At 39.7% G+C, this 19,839-nt stretch overlaps 1 protein-coding gene across 4 annotated transcripts in view; it reads left to right on the forward strand.

The window, feature by feature from the left end:
- The window catches only part of MACROD2 (mono-ADP ribosylhydrolase 2), a 1,970,509-nt gene that overhangs the window by 1,880,390 nt on the left and 70,280 nt on the right, over positions 1–19,839 (forward strand). For all 4 annotated transcript variants that reach the window (XM_080685397.1, XM_080685398.1, XM_080685399.1 and 1 more), the window contains exons 15-16: positions 12,856–12,930; positions 14,162–14,254. In XM_080685397.1, the coding sequence (XP_080541523.1) occupies positions 12,856–12,930; positions 14,162–14,254 (168 nt within the window). The remainder of the gene's footprint in view (positions 1–12,855; positions 12,931–14,161; positions 14,255–19,839) is intronic.

Here is a 19,839-nt window from a genome sequence, read left to right on the forward strand (position 1 = left end):
ATGCCTGGATTGTGGGCTCAATCCCCAAGTGGGGCGCATGCAGGAGGCAGCCTATCAATGATTCTCTCTCATCATTGATGTTTCTATATCTCTCTCCCTCTCCTTTCCTCTCTTAAATCAATAAAAATATATATTAAAAAAAAAAACAACAGAATAAGTGTCTGAGGAAAAAAGGCCCTCGATGAGCTATGGAACAACTCCAAGGATAATTCCAATTCCAATATATATGCATTAAAATCTCTGAAGACAGATCTGAGAGGGAGAGACAGAAAAAAATATCTGAGTAAATTATGGATGATATTTTCAAAAAATTCATTAAAACTATGAACCCATATATCCAAGAAGTTCTATGACCCCAATGCACAAAAATCATAAAGAAAATTATACCTGAGAACATCATAACCAACTTGCTCAACATCAGTGATAAAGAGAAATATCTCAAAAGGAAAAGACAGGTTACATAAAGAGGAACAAACACAAGGATGAAGCAGAAGTCTCATCAGAAACTACAAACTACAATTACAGGAAGAAACAAAGATGAATCTCAAAAATATAATACTAAACTGAAGAAGGCATAAAAGCTTATATTCTGTACAATTTCTTTATGTCAACATTTAAAAGTAGGAAAAATAACTGTGATAGAAAGATGTGCTTACATGATAAAAACAATAAAGAAAATCTAGGTAGTTATTACTATGACAGTTGTTATCGGTTAACTGGTGATGGGAAAGAGGTACTGATTAGACTGGGAGCTGGAATTCTTTCTGGGCTGAATGGTTACCTTAAGGATATTTTCTACTTGCTTTTGGTTAATTGCACTCTGTATTTTTCGTGTGTATTTTCTCTATGTTGCATTTTTATAAAATAATTAAAATAGGAAAGAAGAAATAGAGGTAATAACGAAGGAAATTAGGGAGAACAAAAAGAAAGGAAATATCAACAGCAGAGTTTATAAAACAAAGATTATGGTGAGGATTGGGGTTATTAGGGTTATACAAGGCTGTCTTCCATAAAGGTAATGAAAAACTAAAAATCATACTATGCTACAGGTTCTGAGAATGTTAGGTTTAAGAATAATTTGAAATTTTTTGTGATACTCACAAATAGAATTAAATAACAATAGAATTAAAGGAAGATACCTTACTTTCTGAATTTCCCAGAAAAGATCGTACCAAACATGAAAGTATAGTCAGTAATGCAAACAATAATTTTAAAAAGTAGTCTAACACAGGACAATATATCAAATAAGATGGCAGGAATACGTGCAAATAGTTATGATAGTAATTGTAATTAAGTTACTTTATTAAGTGTTAAAAACCAGTCAGATTGAATTAATTTCAGTAAAATACTAAGAGATTAAAAATACAAAGTTAGAAAAAGCTGTAGCTGGGAAAGGAACATCAAAAGAAAACACAAAAAACTGCTTTAGAATATATCCAGTTAGGTTTCTAGAAAAATGTCTCAAAGGAGAAAGTTTGTCATTTTATATCAATAACTAGAGGCCTGGTGCACAAAATTTGTGCATGGGTACTGTCCCTAGGCCTGGCCAGCGATTGAAGTGCAAGCATCTGGTGTGGAAGGGCAAGTCCCAGTTGACCTCTGGGCCTTGGGCAGCACCTGGGCCCTCACATGCCCCCCTCCGCCTGAGTCGTGGTGCCCAAGTCCCCATGCAAAGATTCAGTGAGCATGGCCAGACGCCGTGGGACAGGGTGCAGCGTGGGCCTCTGGGCCGCCCAGCAGTGCTGCACAGAAGCCAGGCAGGCAGCGTGCTCTCTCCTGGCCAGCCTCGCAGACCAGCTCCTGCACTAACCCACAGGGAGCCCAACCGGCTCCTGCGGTCCTGGCGGCTGCAGCCTGGCTCACCCAGAAGAGGCCACATGGGTGCGGGGCAGGTGTCCCGAGGGAGGGTAGCAGGGGGAGTGAGAGCGAGCTTGGCGAACACCCCACATTCTCACCGCATCTCTGTCCCAGTCATCCCCGCCCCAAGGTAGTAAGGGAGAGGTCACCGTGAGTTGCCTACACCCACCATGTTCCGTGCTGTCCCCTGGTGGTCAGTGCACATTATAGCAAGCAGGCGAACTCCTGGTCTCCTGGTCAAACTCCTGGTCAAATGACTGCCCGAGGGGACAATTTGCATATTAGGCTTTTATTATATAGGATATTTAAACCCCTGATTAAATATAACAATAATGGGTTTTTATGTGTTAGATGATATGAAAAGATACAATATGAATAAAATCCCATTGGAAATGCAATGGGGCATTCCCATATATATTTTTAGTCAATGACAGAATAAATAGACTAAATAATGACATGGAATCTTTGAAAAATGTGATTAACAGTGCAGTACTACTGTTGGAATGGACAGGCTGATCAATGAAACAGGATAAAGAGTTTAGAAATAGACTCAAGGAGATATGGGATTTCAGTACATATTTAGGCTGACAGTTCAAAGACAGATGACTCACTGAATGGTATTAAGACAACTATTTGACCATTTGGAAAAATAAGCTGAATCCCAATCTCATTCCTTACACCAGCTTAAATTCTAGAAGGATCAAGGATGAAATATAAAAATGAAACTATAAAAATACTGGACTAAAAGTACCAAATGGTATCATTTTATATTTTGAAATAAAGACTACTTTTGTTGTTGTTGTTAATCCTCACCGAAAGATATTTTTCCATTGATTTTTAGAGAGAATGGAAGGGATGGGGAGACGCAGAAACATCAATGTGAGAGAGATACATCGATTGGTTGCCTCCTGCAAGCAGCCCTGATGCAGGTGCCCCAACCAGGGCTGGGGATCAAGCCTGAAACCCAGGTATATGCTCTTGACCCGGGACCCTTCAGTCTGCAGGCCAATGTTCTATCCACTGAGCCAAACCAGCTAGGGCTAAAGACTACTTTTGAGCTTTGAATATAAACACATAGACAATAAAATATACACACACATGTCTGTAATATGTGTGCACACATATGTCAATATATGTCATAAAATAGAGAAATGGCTAATTCTAAATATATAAATTTTGACATATAAGTAAAGGTTATAAACACACTCTAAAAAACTACTGGAAAAATGTTTTCAGTTTAAATGACAAATTTTTTAATACAAAAATAAAGACCTCATAAATACATAAGAAAAAAAAAATAAACAACCCAAGAGGAAAATGGGCAGGGAACTCAATTATAATTTATAAAGAAAAATGAGTTATCCTAATATATAAAAACCCAGGGTCTATAACATCCACAATGACCGGAGGCTCGACCAACTGGAAGTCAGTGCTGGGTTGCCGTGGCGACCCAGCACTGACTGCCTCAGGCTGCAGGAGCCGGGACCCAGCACTGACTGTGAGGGGACTGTGGATCAGGCCCTGAGAGAGAAGCAGGGTCTGATCCATAGCCTCCATGTCAGCTGTTGATCAGCACTTGCCTCTCTCTTTCGCTCAGGGCCTGGCCAGCAGCGGTGCCTCTCTTTCTCTCTTGCCTCCTCTGGGGCTGCTGATCAGCCCTGCCTCTCTGATCAGGCCCATTGATAGGCCTGGAGATGCTGACTGGCATAGAAACCAAATCTGGGTGAAATGCGAGGAGCCAGTGGCTGCCTAGGAGGTGGAGCTTTTGACACTGACTGGCACAAAACCGACCAATCAGAACCTAATCTGGGCAAACTGTGAAGGCAGAATCTAAGGTGGGGGCTGAGGAGGGGATTTAAAGGAAACAGCTGTTTGGTGTAAGGTGTAAGGAAGTGATTCAATTTTTTAATGACCGGTTTGGCAGTATAGTGCATATGGCTGGCTATCAGTCCAGATATAGAGATTATATTTTTTTGTCTGCCAATAGCATCTCCTCCTGATGAAAAAAACTTTTAGCCCTAACCGGTTTGGCTCAGTGGATAGAGCGTCGGCCTGCGGACTGAGGGGTCCCGGGTTCGATTCCGGTCAAGGGCATGTACCTGGGTTGCGGGCACATCCCCAGTAGGGGGCATGCAGGAGGCAGCTGATCGATGTCTCTCTCTCATCGATGTTTCTAACTCTCTGTCCCTCTCTCTTACTCTCTGTAAAAAATCAATAAAGTATATTTTAAAAAAAAAGACTTTTACCCCCCATTTAAGAATTCTATCTTATACAATCTATCTATACTACTAAAAGGGCAATATGCTAATTAGACTGGGTCGACCAGCCATCTTCCAGATGTCTGACTTCCTTCCGGACAAAGCCATGGTGGTAGGGGCTGAGGCAGATCAGGCTGGCAGAGGAGGGCAGTTAGGGGCAAGATCAGGCTGGCAGGGGAGGGCAGTTGGGGGCAACCAGGCCGGCAGGGGCGGGTAGTTAGGGGTGAGGTCAGGCCAGCAGGGGAGGGCAGTTAGGGGTGATCAGGCAGGCAGGCAGAGGCAGTTAGGGGCAATCAGGCAGGCAGGCAGGTGAACGATTAGGAGCCAGCAGTCCCAGATTGTGAGAGGGATGTCCAACTGCTGGTTTAGGCCCAATCCCACAGGACATCCAGCGGTCAGACATCCCCGATTGGAGAGGGTGCAGGCTGGGCTGAGGGACCTCCCACCCCATGCACGAATTTCATGCATTAGGCCACTAGTCTGTAATAATAAAAGTGTAATACGCAAATCAACTGAATGACAAACAGCAGAATGACCATCTGGACAACCTTCCCAACGACCATGCTATGACACCCAGTGGCGCCAGGCCAGCCAAGGCGGGTGTGATGGGAATGGCTGGTGGCCCAGCCATCACCCCATGATCGCCCCAAAGAGGGAGGCCCAGGCCACCAACCATCAGGCTGCAGTGGGTGGGCTGGGCCTCCTTCTGCGGGGATGCGATCAATTGCATGATCACCCTGCAGTGGGAGGCCCAGGCCACCGGCTGGTGGGGCAATCAATCAGGGGGCTGATTGCCCCAAAGTGGGAGGCACAGGCTACCCAGTGGTGGTGCTGCAGCAGGTGGGCGGGGCCTCCCTCTGTGGAGCAATCCATCATGGAGATCTGGCCAGGTGGGCAAGGCCTATCTCTTTGGGACAATCCATCACGGGGCTCCCAGACTGTGAGAGGGCACAGGCCAGACTGAGCTCCCCGCCCCCCACCCAGTGCACGAATTTCATGCACTGGGCCTCTAGTTATAAATATGAAGACATGAGCTATCTCTTCATTACTTAAAGAAATGCAGATAAAACATGATTTCATCTTTTCTTTTTGAATATAGTATATTTCAGTAGGATTGAAAATGCATAGCATTAGTCTGAATAGGGTGTTCAAACACACACCATTAGTGGGAGACCAATGGGCATAATCTCCTCATCAGTAATTTTGACAAAACCTAATAAATGGTGAAATGTTCATATTTCAATCCAAAAATTATGCTTTGGGAATTTATTTTAAATTAACAACCACCAAAAGTATAGAGATATTTATTCACAAAAATGTTCATTGCAATAATTTAATGACACAAAGGAAACATCCAAATGTTTGTCCATAAAATGGAATAAAATTCATCTTTTCAAAACAAGATTTCTGAAGAAATTATCATGACAGTGTAAAGATGCTTATAAATATGAGTTAAAATAGCAAAAATCAAAGCATTTATATATTTCTGTATATGTGTGTATGCACACATAACAGGTACATATTTACATACATATATATAGTTATGTACATACCTGTGTGCATACAAGAAAATGATAGCAGTTTACAATATTAACAGTGGCAACCCCTTAGTTGTAAATATCTGTAATATCAATACTTGCATGCATTTTCAGTATTTCTATAAGGAAATTACATTTCTTTTGTAACTACAAAAAAAAATAAACAATTTTAGAAATAATTTTGGAAAGTATTTGCCCTAGGAAAAAATTAAGGATGACTAAAAGATAATCAAATTCACTCTAATCAAAATTTTGCTCTTATCTGGGGTACTTTAAACATGGAAAGGCACAATTGTTTTTATCCTCACCCGAGGATATGGTTATTGATTTGAGAGAGAGAGTGAGAGAAACAATGATGTGATTTAAAAAAAAAAAAAAGATTGGTTTCCTCCCAGAAATCAAACCCTCAACCTAGGTATGTGCCCTGACCAGGAATGGCAACCACAACCTTTTTGGGTAATGGAAGATGCTCTAACCAACTGAGCCATCCTGCCAGGGCAACAGAAAATACAATTTTGAAGAACAGCAATCACGTTTTAAGTTTAACAAAAGAACACAATTTCTATTATCTTTAAGACAGACATCAAAGAAACAAAGTCTATGTCCTTAGGAAGACATAAGCATTTAATAATCTACAAACAATAAAACCATATTGTTGTTGCTATTGTTTAAAAACAATCCATTTACAAAGTGAGTTTAAGTTTATCCTCTAGAAATGTTTAATTCCAGACTGATGTTTCCAGACAAATTTTTATGCAAATTAATTAAAACATTAGCTTGAGCCAAACTTAATTACCAGGGTTCCAGGAAACAAACATGTGATCTATTTCTAAAAAAAAATTGGATGGATTTTTGGATTATCTTTTCTAAAGGTCCCTCCCATTAGTATGGATGACTGAGCTCACTATATAAAAAATATAAACTGCAGGATCCTTTAAGTTTTTTTGTTTCTCGGCCAGGAAGGATTAGGGCAAAAGACGGGGTAGAATTCAACTAGACTGAATGTGGAGAGGTAAACATAAAGCTTGTCCCATGGGGTCAAGAGAGCAAGATGGAATGTGAAATGTCTGAGTGCACTAGAGAGAAAGGCAGATGGGCTGGAATCATCATTAACAGGCAGCAGGCCTGGGTACTGGGCAAGGAACCACACATACCTCTGTGTGATATGCCAAACCCTGGCTTGGTTCAGGAATAAGCAGATATGATTATTCTTAGATTTCAAAGCTATACACTTCATTTCTTCTATTTTTTTTTTTTACTAACTTTCAGAAAAATTAGAAAGGAGAAAATATATGCATTTCCATTTCAAGCAAAAATTGTAAGATATGTAAACACAATAGAGGGACAAGAGAAAAAGGCAGAGGAGAGAAATACTACACAAGTCTTGCAATGGCCTCTCATCCACAAAGTGAAGTGACAGACCTTGCTGGTCACAGAGAAAAGCCCTAGTTAGGCCCTAACCGGTTTGGCTCAGTGGCTAGAGCATCGGCCTGCGGACTCAAGGGTCCCAGGTTTGATTCCGGTCAAGGGCATGTACCTTGGTTGTGGGCACATCACCAGTAGGGGGTGTGCAGGAGGCAGCTGATTGATGTTTCTCTCTCATCAATGTTTCTAACTCTCTCTCCCTCTCCCTTCCTCTCTGTAAAAAATCAATAAAATATATTAAAAAAAAAAAAAGAAAAAGAAAAGCCCTAGTTAGTATTCATCAACAGCCATAGGCTGCCTCTTGGGGCAGCCCCACCATATCAGCAGTGCCCCTGGCCCTGATTTCCCTATTTCTGATAGCATTACTCTAAAAATATCCAAGTGGAGCAATGGAACTGGATATGCACAAGAATACAGAGTGGCTTGCTTCTCCTCTCTCTCTTCATTGTACAGATCACAAATAATGAGTTCAGGTCACAGCAATGACTTTGAGAGTTCCCAATATTCACAGTGAGAGAGAAGGAGGCTCACTCAATAAACAGTGGAGGTTCCCTCTCAATATCATCTTCCCAATAAATAAATGTCAATGTGACTAGAAACTGTAGCAGGAGACATATCCTCATATAAAGCCAAATAGAGAGAATATAAGATATTATCTAGTTTATTTGGCCTTAAAAATAATAATGAAAGTAAAGCCCAAAGAACATCCAGTTCTCCTTTCATGGTTCTTTGCCATCAATATCGTATATGAAGAGCTTAGTAGCCTAAGGCACTTATTGCTAAAGAGTGTGTTGGGAAGTAAGTTACAGTCCTTGATTACTATTTACAGATATTGATGGGTACTATAATAAAGGGAAAATTAAATAGTTATTTATTTATCACTCCTTATCAGTAGGTGTTGGGAAGGAAAATACGAATAAAACACAATCTCTGTCTTCACAATGTTTATAACCTGGTAATAGAGACTAAAGCAGACAAAGCTATTATTACAGTGTACTAAGGAGAATAATAAATATATGAATGAGCAAAGGAACTCAATAACTAAAGATGTGATCACTTTCTAAGGTCCCTAAAGGTGAGAAAGGTGGAAATGGGTCTGGGGGGGAAGATTTTTCCTGGTTCCTCCATATTAAAGAATTTTGTAATTAGTATCATGACAGTAAAGAATAAAAAGTGGGGAGAAACCAAGATGGTGGCATAGGTAAACACCTAAACTGCTGCCTCACACAACAATTTCAAAACTACAACTAAAAGACAAAACGGACATCATCCAGAACCACAGGAAGCTGGTTGAGTGGAAATTCTACCACTAGTAGGAAAGAGAAAAGCACACTGAGACTCAGAGGAGCTGCAGAAGGCAGAGGTACTGAGACACGCACGTGGAGAGGACTGGCAACTGAGTGTGCGGCTGGCTTTCTCAAGCGGGAGGGAGACAAAAGCTCCTGACTGCACTGAACTCCAGTTCCAGGAGAGACTCTGGGGACCCAGATTCATTCGGGGAGAAAATGGACTGTCTGGCAGCAGGAAGAACTTGAGGGCAGCTTTCTCTCAGAGGTGCTTGCAGCAATTACCACGGGACACTGAGACACAGGGGCCTATTAGGGCAGGGCTGATGGAAAACCAATGCTGTCTGCTCCACCCTGAGACTCCGCCCCATCCAAGCTGAGCACAGAGGCTGTAAGTCTTGTCTCTTAAGGGTGTCTCCAGCACAGAAGTTCTCCCAGCGTAGACACAGTTGATCCTCACAACCAATTGGCCTGGAGGTCAATTCCTCCCAGTGATACCAACAACAATCAAGGCTTAACTACAACAAGACTATTCACACAGCTCACAAAGGGGTGCAACAAGAGTGTCCACCTCAGGTAACTGGGGAGGTTGAGTCACTGGGCCCTATAGGACACCTAGCACACAAAGCCACTCTATCAACTCAGGGAAGCAGCAAAAATGCAAAGACAAAGGAACAGGTCACAAATGAAAGAAATGGAGGAAAGCAAACGACTGGATATAGAGTTCAAGACCACGGTTATAAGGTTTTTCAAGAATTTTCTAGAAAAGGCCAATAAATTTAGTGAGACCCTCGAGGATATGAAAAAGGACCAACTAGAAATTAAACATACACCGACTGAAATAAAAAAAATATTATACAGAGATCTAACAGCAGACAAGAGGAACGCAAGAATCAAGTCAAAGATTTGAAATACAAAGAGCAAAAAACACTCAACCAGAAAAGCAAAAAGAAAAAAGAATCCAAAAATATGAAGATAGTGTAAGGAGCTTCTGGGACAACCTCAAACATACCAACATCAGAATTATGGGGGTGCCAGAAGAAGAGAGAGAGCAAGATACTGAAAACCTATTTGAAGAAATAATGACTGAAAACTTCCCCCACCTGGTGAAAGAAATAGACGTACAAGTCCAGAAAGTGCAGAGAACCCCAAACAAAAGGAATCCAAAGAGGACCACACCAAGACACATCATAATTAAAATGCCAAGAGCAAAAGACAAAGAGAGAATATTAAAAGCAGCAAGAGAAAAACAGTTAGTTACCTACAAGGGAGCACCCATACGACTGTCAGCTGATTTCTCAACAGAAACTATGCAGGCCAGACGAGAGTGGCAAGAAATATTCCAAGTGATGAATAGCAAGAACCCACAACCAAGATTACTCTATCCAGCAAAGCTATCATTCAGAATTGAAGGGCAGATAAAGAGCTTCACAGATAAGAAAAAGCTAAAGGAGTTCACCACCACCAAACCAGTATTATATGAAATGCTGAAAGGTATTATTTAAGGAGAGGAAGAAGAAGAAAAAGGTAAAGATAAAAATTATGAACAACAAATACATATCTATCAACAAGTGAATCTAAAAAATCAAGTGAATAAAAAAATCTGATGAACAGAATAAACTGGTGAATATAATAGAATCAGGGGCATAGAAAGGTAGTGGACTGACAATTCTCCGGGGGAAAGGGGTGTTGGGGGTGTAGGAAGAGACTGGACAAAAATCGTACACCTATGGATGAGGACAATGGAAGGAGTAAGGGCAGAGGGTGGGGTGGGAACCAGGTGGAGGGAAGCTATGGGAGAAAAAGAGGAACAATTGTAATAATCTGAACAATAAAGATTAAATTTTAAAAAAAGAATAAAAAGCACAAGTGGAATTCTCATACATTTCAGGAGGGAGTGCAAATGGGGCAAACTCTTTGGAACATTGTTTTTTAGGACCTAGTAAAGCTAAACATGTATGTTGCCTATTCCTTAGTAGTTTCACAGGTAAATTCATACCTAAGACAGATGAGTACATATAAGCACTTATGTCCACCAAAATACATGTATAAGAATTTTTAGCAGTATTATTCATAATAGCCCCATCTTGAATATAATTTGACATTTTAACATCTATATAATGTTGAATAATCAGACAGTGGAATAGTCTACTTCAATGGAAAATAGTGAATTTATGAGTGCATGCAGCAACTCGGATTAACCTCAGAGAAAACGTGTAAAAAAGTAAGATACAATTCAGCACATACGTTATGCTCTGTTTATATTAAATTCAAAACCAGAAGAATTACCTACTGGTTCAGGGAGGGTATCTGTAGGCACCAACAGAGGGAGCAGAGCTATTGGTGCTAGAAATGTTCTTGGTCTGGGTGGTGATTGACAGGGAGATACATGGTTGTATATTTAAAAACTGTCCTCTTAAGGCTTGAGTGTTTTACTGTATGCAAGCTATACTTCAGTTTTAAAAATTAAAAGGCAAAATAAAAGCACACACACAAAAAAAGAAAAAGGGATTAGTAGATAAACCTAGTTAAGAATTTTGAAGGCAGAATAGGGTTCATAATACTTACTTTACAGGCCTGATATGATTAGAGAACATGTGTATAAAATGGGTAGACAATGTATGGCATTTATATGGAATCACTAGTTTGCAAATATATTTTCTAGGCTAGTGCTTCCCAAGATTTAATGTGCAAATGGAACACCTAGAAATGTTAAAATGCACACTCTGTTTCTGCAGGTCTGACATGAGGCCTGAAATCCTATCCTTTTGAAAAGCTCTCAGGAAAGTCTGTTTCTTGCCCATGCACCACAATTTGAGTAGTGATAGGGAGAAAGGGGCATGTATAGGGTTTATGAGCAGTGGACAGGTCTTGATCAAATACATATTTTAAATTATATTACTGTTAGCAATTCAACACACACACACACACACACACACACACACACGAGCCAAGAGAGACATAATATATCTGAATGAAGAAAGGCAATGGGGACTATATAGGAAAAAAAAGAAGCATTTTTCAGAATCGTCAAATCTTGGCATTTCATTGAATTTTAGGAGTGATGACAGAAAGACATCAAAGGCAGCTTGAGGTTTTTAGCTTCAAAGTTCAAATATACTATAGTTGTAATTTTTTTATCAGATCCTTTTGAATAAAATTGAGCTCAAGAGCAATGGATGTCAAAAAAGCACTTTTTTTTTTTCAGAGTTGGTCAAACTGTCAGAGAATGAACCAAGGGGAAGTACTATAGCAGGCAGATTAAGAATGGTTGTTTAAAGAGGAAGCTATAAAGATGAGAGGTTGTTTAAGTCATCTGTGCTGTAGTAACAACCTCAAAAGTCCCAAAAGCTTATGACAAAAGTTTGCCATGTCACTGCTTGGTTCTGCTCCACAAGTTTTAGGCTGAAGGAGCATACTCTTTCAGGAGAAAGAGAGATGCAGGAAACATGGAATGGATCTTGAAGCTTCTGCTTGAACGTAGTACCCAGCATGCTTGTTGCTGCGCCATTTTCTTAAACCAAGTCACATGAATAGGCCTGACATCAATGAGGTGGGGACATAACACTTGTCGCACAGGGGCCATGACAGGTCACATGGTCACAGACGGGGAAGTGGTGCCCTCTTACAGAAAGCAGTAGGGACAGGTTGGAACAGTAATGCAATCTACCACAGGACTGTAAGCGGGCAAAGAGCCCAAGCTCCTCTGCATCCCCTTCATGCCTATAACCACCCCTAGCTCTGGATTTTTTTTTTTTTTAATTCAACAGTGAAATATCCTCAGCATAAAATGTTATTAATAGGCAAAATGGAAAGATTTCCATTTTCTCTCTTAAGGAGCACTTAAATGTTTTAATCTCTACCAGGAAGGGGAGGGGGAGAAGCCAGGGTGTGTAGAAGAAAACCATTACTACTTAGTAGATAATCAGCCTCAGAGTAACTAAGAGTTGGCTGAATTCCCTCCTGACCTTGGCTATATTTAGTAGGTGCCATTAGAGAATAGTGGAGCTGTTAGGTGACCCAATCTGTGTGTGCTCATGTTACTCAAGTTTCTCATGCTCTGTTGATGGAAGAATGAACATGCAAGTAGTGTTTTAATTTTCCAGGAATCCTCAATACAGGAACTATCTATATCTTAAAGGAAACTTAAATGTAATTAACTCATGCAGCCCAGAAATCATTTAAAATTTCAAAACTTCCAGGTTGTGTCCATTGCTGTTAGTACATTCATAAGCCAAATACTAATTACACCTGTCAGCTCAAAGAGTTTTTGTCTAAATTATCTGGATTTTTTTAATAAAATAATTGTGATAAATTTGATTTGCAAAATGATATCTTTACCCTCCACTTTCTTCAAAAATGTTTTCTACCTTTCTATGTACTTGTATGAACAAAGCATGGTTTCTGAAATTTTTGCTTTTGCAAACCAGGGATAAAGCTATGGTCATGCATATCACATTTCTTTTGTTTTCTAATCACTCTTTTTAACAGGACAAGAGAATGATTTAATGAAGAATGAGATAAAAATTGAGGAAGAGTCACAGAGCTCATACATGGAAACAGAAGGTACTGAAACCAGGACATATTGTTACCTGAGAATGAGATGAAACTGTGAACCATGACCCTTATACAGACTTGTGTGCGAGCAGTGTGCATGTGTGTTTTTATTTTTTTTTTCCTTTTTTTATTTTTTTTTAATTGTTTGAAGTATTACAAATAGTAGTACATGTGTCTTTTTTTTTCCCCATTGACCTCCCCCCGGCCTCCCGTTCCCCCCAGTACATGCCTTTACCTGCCCGCCCCCCCCCCCCCCAGTGTCTTTTATCCATTGGTTATGCTTATATGCATGCGTACAAGTCCTTCGGTTGATCTCTTACAGCCCCCCCCCAACTTCCTTTGCCTTCCTGCTGTAGTTTGACAGTCTGTTCAATGCTTCTTTGCCTCTGTATCTATTTTTTGTTCTTTTCTTTCCTTTAAAAAATCTTGCCTCTGCAGACTAGAAATAAACGTATAATAACAAAATATGTTTGAGTCCCAATTTCAATGTCCAACAGTTCTGAGTCCCCGTTTCAATGTCAAACAGTTCCTTAAGTGTACATGTCAGCAATGATATCTGGATGGTGGGCACATGGTGGCAATGCAGGTCCGACCCTCTCTGGTTTGGTCCTAGGCAACCTGCTGAGTCGCACAGCTGCTGACTGCTAGCATGCAAGGCGTCCTCAGTGTCTTCCATCTCTGGACTGTTTCTCCTCTTCTCTTCATGGTTAGAGCAGACCTGTCAATTCCTCTCTGTTGCAGGAATCCACATGGTCTTGGAGTTGTTTTCTGAAAATATACAAACATATTCTCGACCAAAAGTTAATAAAGGAATCTTTTCTATATAATTGATTTGGGATCCTTTTTATTTTTGCCCAAAAGATTTTCCTTTGTCTTATTTAGACACCATGTGTGTTTTTCTTGGGTCTCTTGCTGTTAGCATTACAAATGAAAATTAATTTTGTAAAGTAAAAGTTTTCTAGATGTAATTTACTTATAGGATATTTTTCCTTACATGATATTACCCTACTATCCCCTTTTTTGATTAATGGAGGCTTTTGTAAATTTTATAATGCAGTCTTGATAGGGTTTTTAGGCAGTGATTTACAGAGAATTACAAGAGTGTTCTGTTTTGTATGCCTATTAAAAATTGGTTGGCTTGGGGATAACTGACTTAAACTTTCTATGCTTTAGTAACTGTGCTTTGTCAATGATTTCAACTAAAACATATTTGAGTATCCTTCCTTCTCATTCTATTTAGAGCTTTCATCAAACCAAGAAGATACCACGATTGTGGACCAACCAGAAGTGGTCCCACTAACAGATGCCCAAGAAGAAAAAGAAGGTGAAAAAGGTAGGACTGCTCTTACATTAAACCATCAAAATAGAGAGTTCCTTTGGATTCCTGCCCAGAATTCACCATCAGAGTTATCCTTATGCAATTACAATCTGTTAAGGGTCGGGGCAGGGGGCGGGGGTGAACATTGCTTTAATCCTAAACCTACTTTTGTGAGTAGAATATTATCAAGTAGCAAGAGAAGATACTTATAACAGCTTTTTGTCCTTTTAAATAGTAAAAAAATAATAATTTATATTCCACTTAATTTAAAGATTATGTTATTGAGAAAGCCTATAAGATATCAAAATTATGAACTAGATAGATGAGTCCTAGAAAATTTTAAATGGCTATAAAACAAATGTCACCTTTAGTACTGACTTTATTCTGTCATCCTTTATATGGTAGTGATTAAAGAAACAATTTATGTAAAATATGTACATTACATGAACCTTCTATATTGCAAGTTTTGTCTGGTAATATTATGATGCCATAATATAGAATACTGTTAAAAATAACAGCATTATTATAATTTTTGAAGACATAAGAGGAATGAACACTGTAAATTTTAAAACAGTATTTGGGGCAAGAAGTCAATATATTGGAGTAAAGATAGAAATCTTTTTTAAGAATCTATTTTTAAAAACCATTATCAAAGAAATTCAATATTTACTGAAGAACTTGAAGAATTCCATTTTCATATATAAAGCAATCTCTTAAAAGAAACTAAAATATGAAATATGAAGTGAAATGATTTCTCTGGAACACTATATCATAAATCATGCTGCTCTTAAATAAATATGTGTTTGCAAAACAGTTGCAAAGTAATAACTTGATAGGCCTTGTTTATAGAACACAGTGATCAATTTTGTTTCCAAATTAAAATGCAGACATGATCTCAATTGTAAAATCAGGTCAATAGTAGCTACAGCTTCCAAATTATGAACTCTTCTTGACAGGAGCATTGATACAGTTTAATTAGTAAGCCATGTTAGTGATTATGACACCTCTCTTTTTTTAATTTTCAATAAAGAGCCCAATATTCTTCCATGTCTCTGCATCTAATAGCCTTTCTCTATTGCAAATTCTAGTTCAGGCTCATGACAACATGTTACTGGCAAGTCAAGTAAATGAGATATTTTGAGTATTTTATATATGACAATGATAACAGACATTTGATACAACCCTTACTTTAGCCCCAGTTACCTGGCATTGATCCCTTCAATTGTACTTTTAAAATATAAAATGCCCAGTGGTGCTTGCCTGAATAGTTTCTCTACCACAGAAATTATTTATTTTGTACAGTGTCTGTCAAGACATGCCAATGAGAAACATTAAATGGGTATACATATCCTTTTTATTAGCTTGTCCTACAGGAAAAAAAACTCATGTTCAGCACACATGGACATGTCACCCTCCTCACAGCGACTTCTCTAGCATTGAGTGCTCCTGTAATTACTGAGGAGTTGGTTAACTACCCAGTTTACCCCTCCCTTGTGAGACTACCAATCTCTTCTGCAAACAGGGCAATGACATGTGAGAAAGAAATGAGGTCAACTTCTGCTACTTAACTGTCAAAACGCTGAAGTTTAATGTGTTTTGTTAAGATCTGACTTTTATCTGTAGGAGAGTAATAATGCCTGTGGTCATGAATTAACTACATTGTCCCTTCCCTTCTTTACCACAGATACTTAGATTCACCTTGCCTTGAATATTTCTGTTTAAGTTTGAAATAACATGCATTACCTTCATTGTTTTATTAGAGGCCCAGTGCATGAAATTCATGCACAGGCAGGGGGAGTCCCTCAGCCCAGCCTGCCCCCTCTCCGATATGGGCCCCCCCGCAGAGATCAGGCCTAAACTGGCAGTTGGACATCCCTCTCACAATCCGGGACTGCTGGCTCATAACCACTCACCTGCCTGCCTGCCTGATTGCCCCTAACCACTCTGCATGCCAGTCTGATAGCCCCCTAACCACTCCTCTGCCGGCCTGATTGACACCTAACTGCTCCCCTGCCATCATGATTGTCCCCAACTGCCTTCCCCTGCAGGGCTGAGGGGACTGGGGGACTGAAGCTGGATGCTGCGGGGACTGGATGAGGTAGGGCTGGGGGACTGAGGCTGGATGAAGCAGGCTTAGGAGACTAGGGGACTCTGGCTGGATGAGGTGGGGTTGAGGGGACTGGGGGACTGAGGCTGGATGAGGCGGGGCTGAGGGGACTGGGTGCCGCCATCTTGTGGCTGTGGGCGCCACCATCTTGTGAGGGCATGGCAGTCAATTGGCATATTTCCTCTTTATTGGCTGTGGGTGCTGCCATCTTGTGAGGGCATGATGGCTATTTAGCATATTCCCTGTTTATTAGGTAGGATTATTTGCTTTAAAGCAAAGCTAAAAGCTATTCTGTTACATGTAAGAAAAGTGACCAAAGGAAAATGGAGCAACATAGATTCAGGGTGTTCTGCCCCTAATTAGCAAGCTGGGTGAACCTGGACAAGTTATTTAATCTTTCAATGCCTCAGTTTTCTTATCTGTAAGATGTTGATGACAAAAGTCACATCAGTTGTGATGAAAGTTTGAGTTAACACATGAAAAGCTTCCAGTACTTGGGGCATAGGAAGCATGCCATAAGTGTTTAGTATTTATCATAATTTGATAAATTGGTGACAAAGTCAAGAAAATCCACATATGGAGTTCCTCAAATACATTCATTGTCCTTCCTATTTGCATCTATATAAACTTTATGTATGCTACATTATCCTTCAACAAAAATTGTTCTGCACATTCCATTTTTAGCACCATCACATGCAGGGAGTTTCAATAGGCATTTTTTAATTCTATAATGGTAAAATAATTAATAAAAGGTGAGATGAAAGGCAGCTCTCTTATTCATAAAGTCCTTTTTCTTTGCCAAGATCTCAATCTTCTATTTGAGAAATGCTGAATCAACCATAATTTTATTTATTTTTTTATTGAGAATTGACAGACAACATTATAATAGTTTTGTTACTGGTGGGGAGAAGTCCTTGTCCTCACCTTTGTTCATGGGAGTGGAATTCTTGCAATATCCCAAGAAAAAGAATTTTCTGAGACACACAGGAGAGTCAGTAATGTTTGTTTGCATGGAATTAAATCCCTGAGTTTCCAAGGTTCCCTCTCCCTCAGTCCCACCATAAAAGATATGTAACTGTGGCTTTGATAGTGCTAGAATTAGAGCCAGTGTCCAGTGCTGGAGCAGTCCAATGTACCAACAGGCTGGCTTAGTTTGTGTGTCCTGTTGCAGTCCATCAGTTCATTTCATGTGGGGTCTGCATGGCCATGAATAAAAGGATGAATAAAAGGAAGCTGGAATGAGTGAGTCTCATGAGTCCAGAACCAGGAGAGCAACAGGAGAGAGTGAACTGCTTTGTTTAGGGGATTATGTGTTCCCAAATTTTCATGGGCTTGCAGTGGCCACAGCCATTCTGGCCAATTCATGGTTCCCCAGGCTAGATTGACAAGCAAATGCCTTCTGTATGTCACCCCAGCTTTACTGAGCATGTGTCTATCTCCCCTTTGTTGGATCCCTTCCCTCAGTAAGTCTGCATAGAATAGGTTAGTGGTTCCCTGGGGAGTGCAAAGTTGCAGGTTCCTGCCCAAATGACATGACTATAATATCTGACCTTCCATTTGTTCCTTTTCTATTATTAATAACTAGCTAATTACAAAGGTATCAGTCCCCCTTTAGAGAGAACTAATCTCTTTGTAATCCTACAAAGGGCAAATGGACAAAGATCTCGATATTTTCTTCTAAATGCTTCTTGCATCAAGGGGCATAGATCTGCCTATCCCAAGGCTTAGAGTTTCCCCCCTATCTGACAGAGGAAGAGGAAGCAAAAATGGATGGAGTCTTCATGCAGGGAAGAGGGATTTTTCACAGTTCAGGTCAGTCTAGTGTCCCTGGGAGGTGGCAAGGTGATATCCAGAGTCTAGCTTGTTGGAAAAACTGGCATCCTTGTTTTATTCTAGAAGTGAAAAACTGGACAATAAAGTTAAAAGGCATAATTCAAATATAAGGGGACTTATAGTAACTAAAGGTCTGGTCAGAGGTATAAACCCATGAAATAAAGGAAAATATGAGTAACTTTACAATATTCTAGATTAGGTTGGATGAGTGGCTTCCCTGGAGGCAGGTGAGTCGAACCTTTCTGAAGTTCTTCTGCCCATAATAACTTAAATAAGCTAAAGGAAATATTATAAAATTTCCCCCATGAGAAACTCTGGGCCTCTTCTGTCTGAACCATTTGGGCATAAAAGGAAAAGCAATTTCAAGCAATGCCAATAGACTGTCCATACTTCATTGTCTCAACCATAAGTCCAAACTGTTGAGTCTAATTTCAGGAGACAGTGTTGCAGATGGCTCCTAAAGTCAGATTTATATTGTGTGAACAAGCAATCAGAAAAATAAGGACATACATTCTATGAAAATAGAAGACTACAAAACACAAAGGTTAATGAATACAGCAAATCATAAACCAGTTGAGAAGACCTACAGAGGCAAGGCTTTTGCTGGAATGAAATCAAGCAGTGACAACCTGATAGATTTTCTGCAGTTAGAACATCTCTGGTGATGTCATCAGGTGATGAGGTCTGTATGGCATACATAGACAGAGCCTTAAAAACAAAACTTTGAAAACAGTTAACTGCAGTGGAGTCCAATATTCTCAATTGGGTATTCTGATTTCCCTTTGAAACACAGTTTTACTCCCTAAGATTACCCTCATTTCCATTAAAGAAACTGCATTAAGTCAAGTTTTAATTTGGCCTGATTATTTGCCTAAACACAACAAGAATAGTAACTGATCAAATAGATCACACAGGCTTTTTCAAATTTGCTTTGCTGGAATTTTCACAAGGAACCTTTAGATTGAGCTATATCACACTCTTAGGGTGAAGAAGTCCAGCCACAGGTGCCATCAGGCTTTGCCTGTAATAACTGTAGGTTTAGATCAATATCTCAAGTCCTTGGGGTCCTCAAAGATGTATTGAGGTTCCTTCCTTGCCATGTTTCAGGAAAGCAACTTTCATTCCTTACCTGGAAAAACTGCATGAACCTCATGACCAAGCAAAGTATCAGGCCATTTCTCCAGTGGGCTTTGATTGGGTCTGGAAGTCAATATTAGTTCCATAAGGCTTTCTGGTGGCATCCGGAGTCTAGGCATGTGTCTCTTAGACATGGCATTCAGGTCAAAGTCTTGGTTAATAAGAACACGGGTGAAAACTGGTCTTTTTGGATTTATGCAAAGAAACGTATTGCCATGATCAGCTTATTCAGAATTGTCAAATTCTGGAGGGATAAGTAGGGAGAAAAAGCAAAAAGTAAATAATTATCATGTAATTATTACGTCCAAGATTGGCAATTGCATTCTATAAATTTTAGAAACATAGGTTCATTTACTGCCAAACACACTAACATTTTAAAAGACATACTTCCATGGGTAAAAGTACCATTTAGAAAAATTCACTGATTTAACCAATCAATGAGTTAAACTGATTGGCTTGGATAGCTTTTGTTCACATAAGATCTATTTCTCAGATTCTGCATTCCAACAGATGGCTCATATAA

Source organism: Plecotus auritus (genome assembly GCF_963455305.1).
Source record: "Plecotus auritus genome assembly, chromosome: 8".
In the NCBI taxonomy this organism is placed as follows: Eukaryota; Metazoa; Chordata; class Mammalia; order Chiroptera; family Vespertilionidae; genus Plecotus; species Plecotus auritus.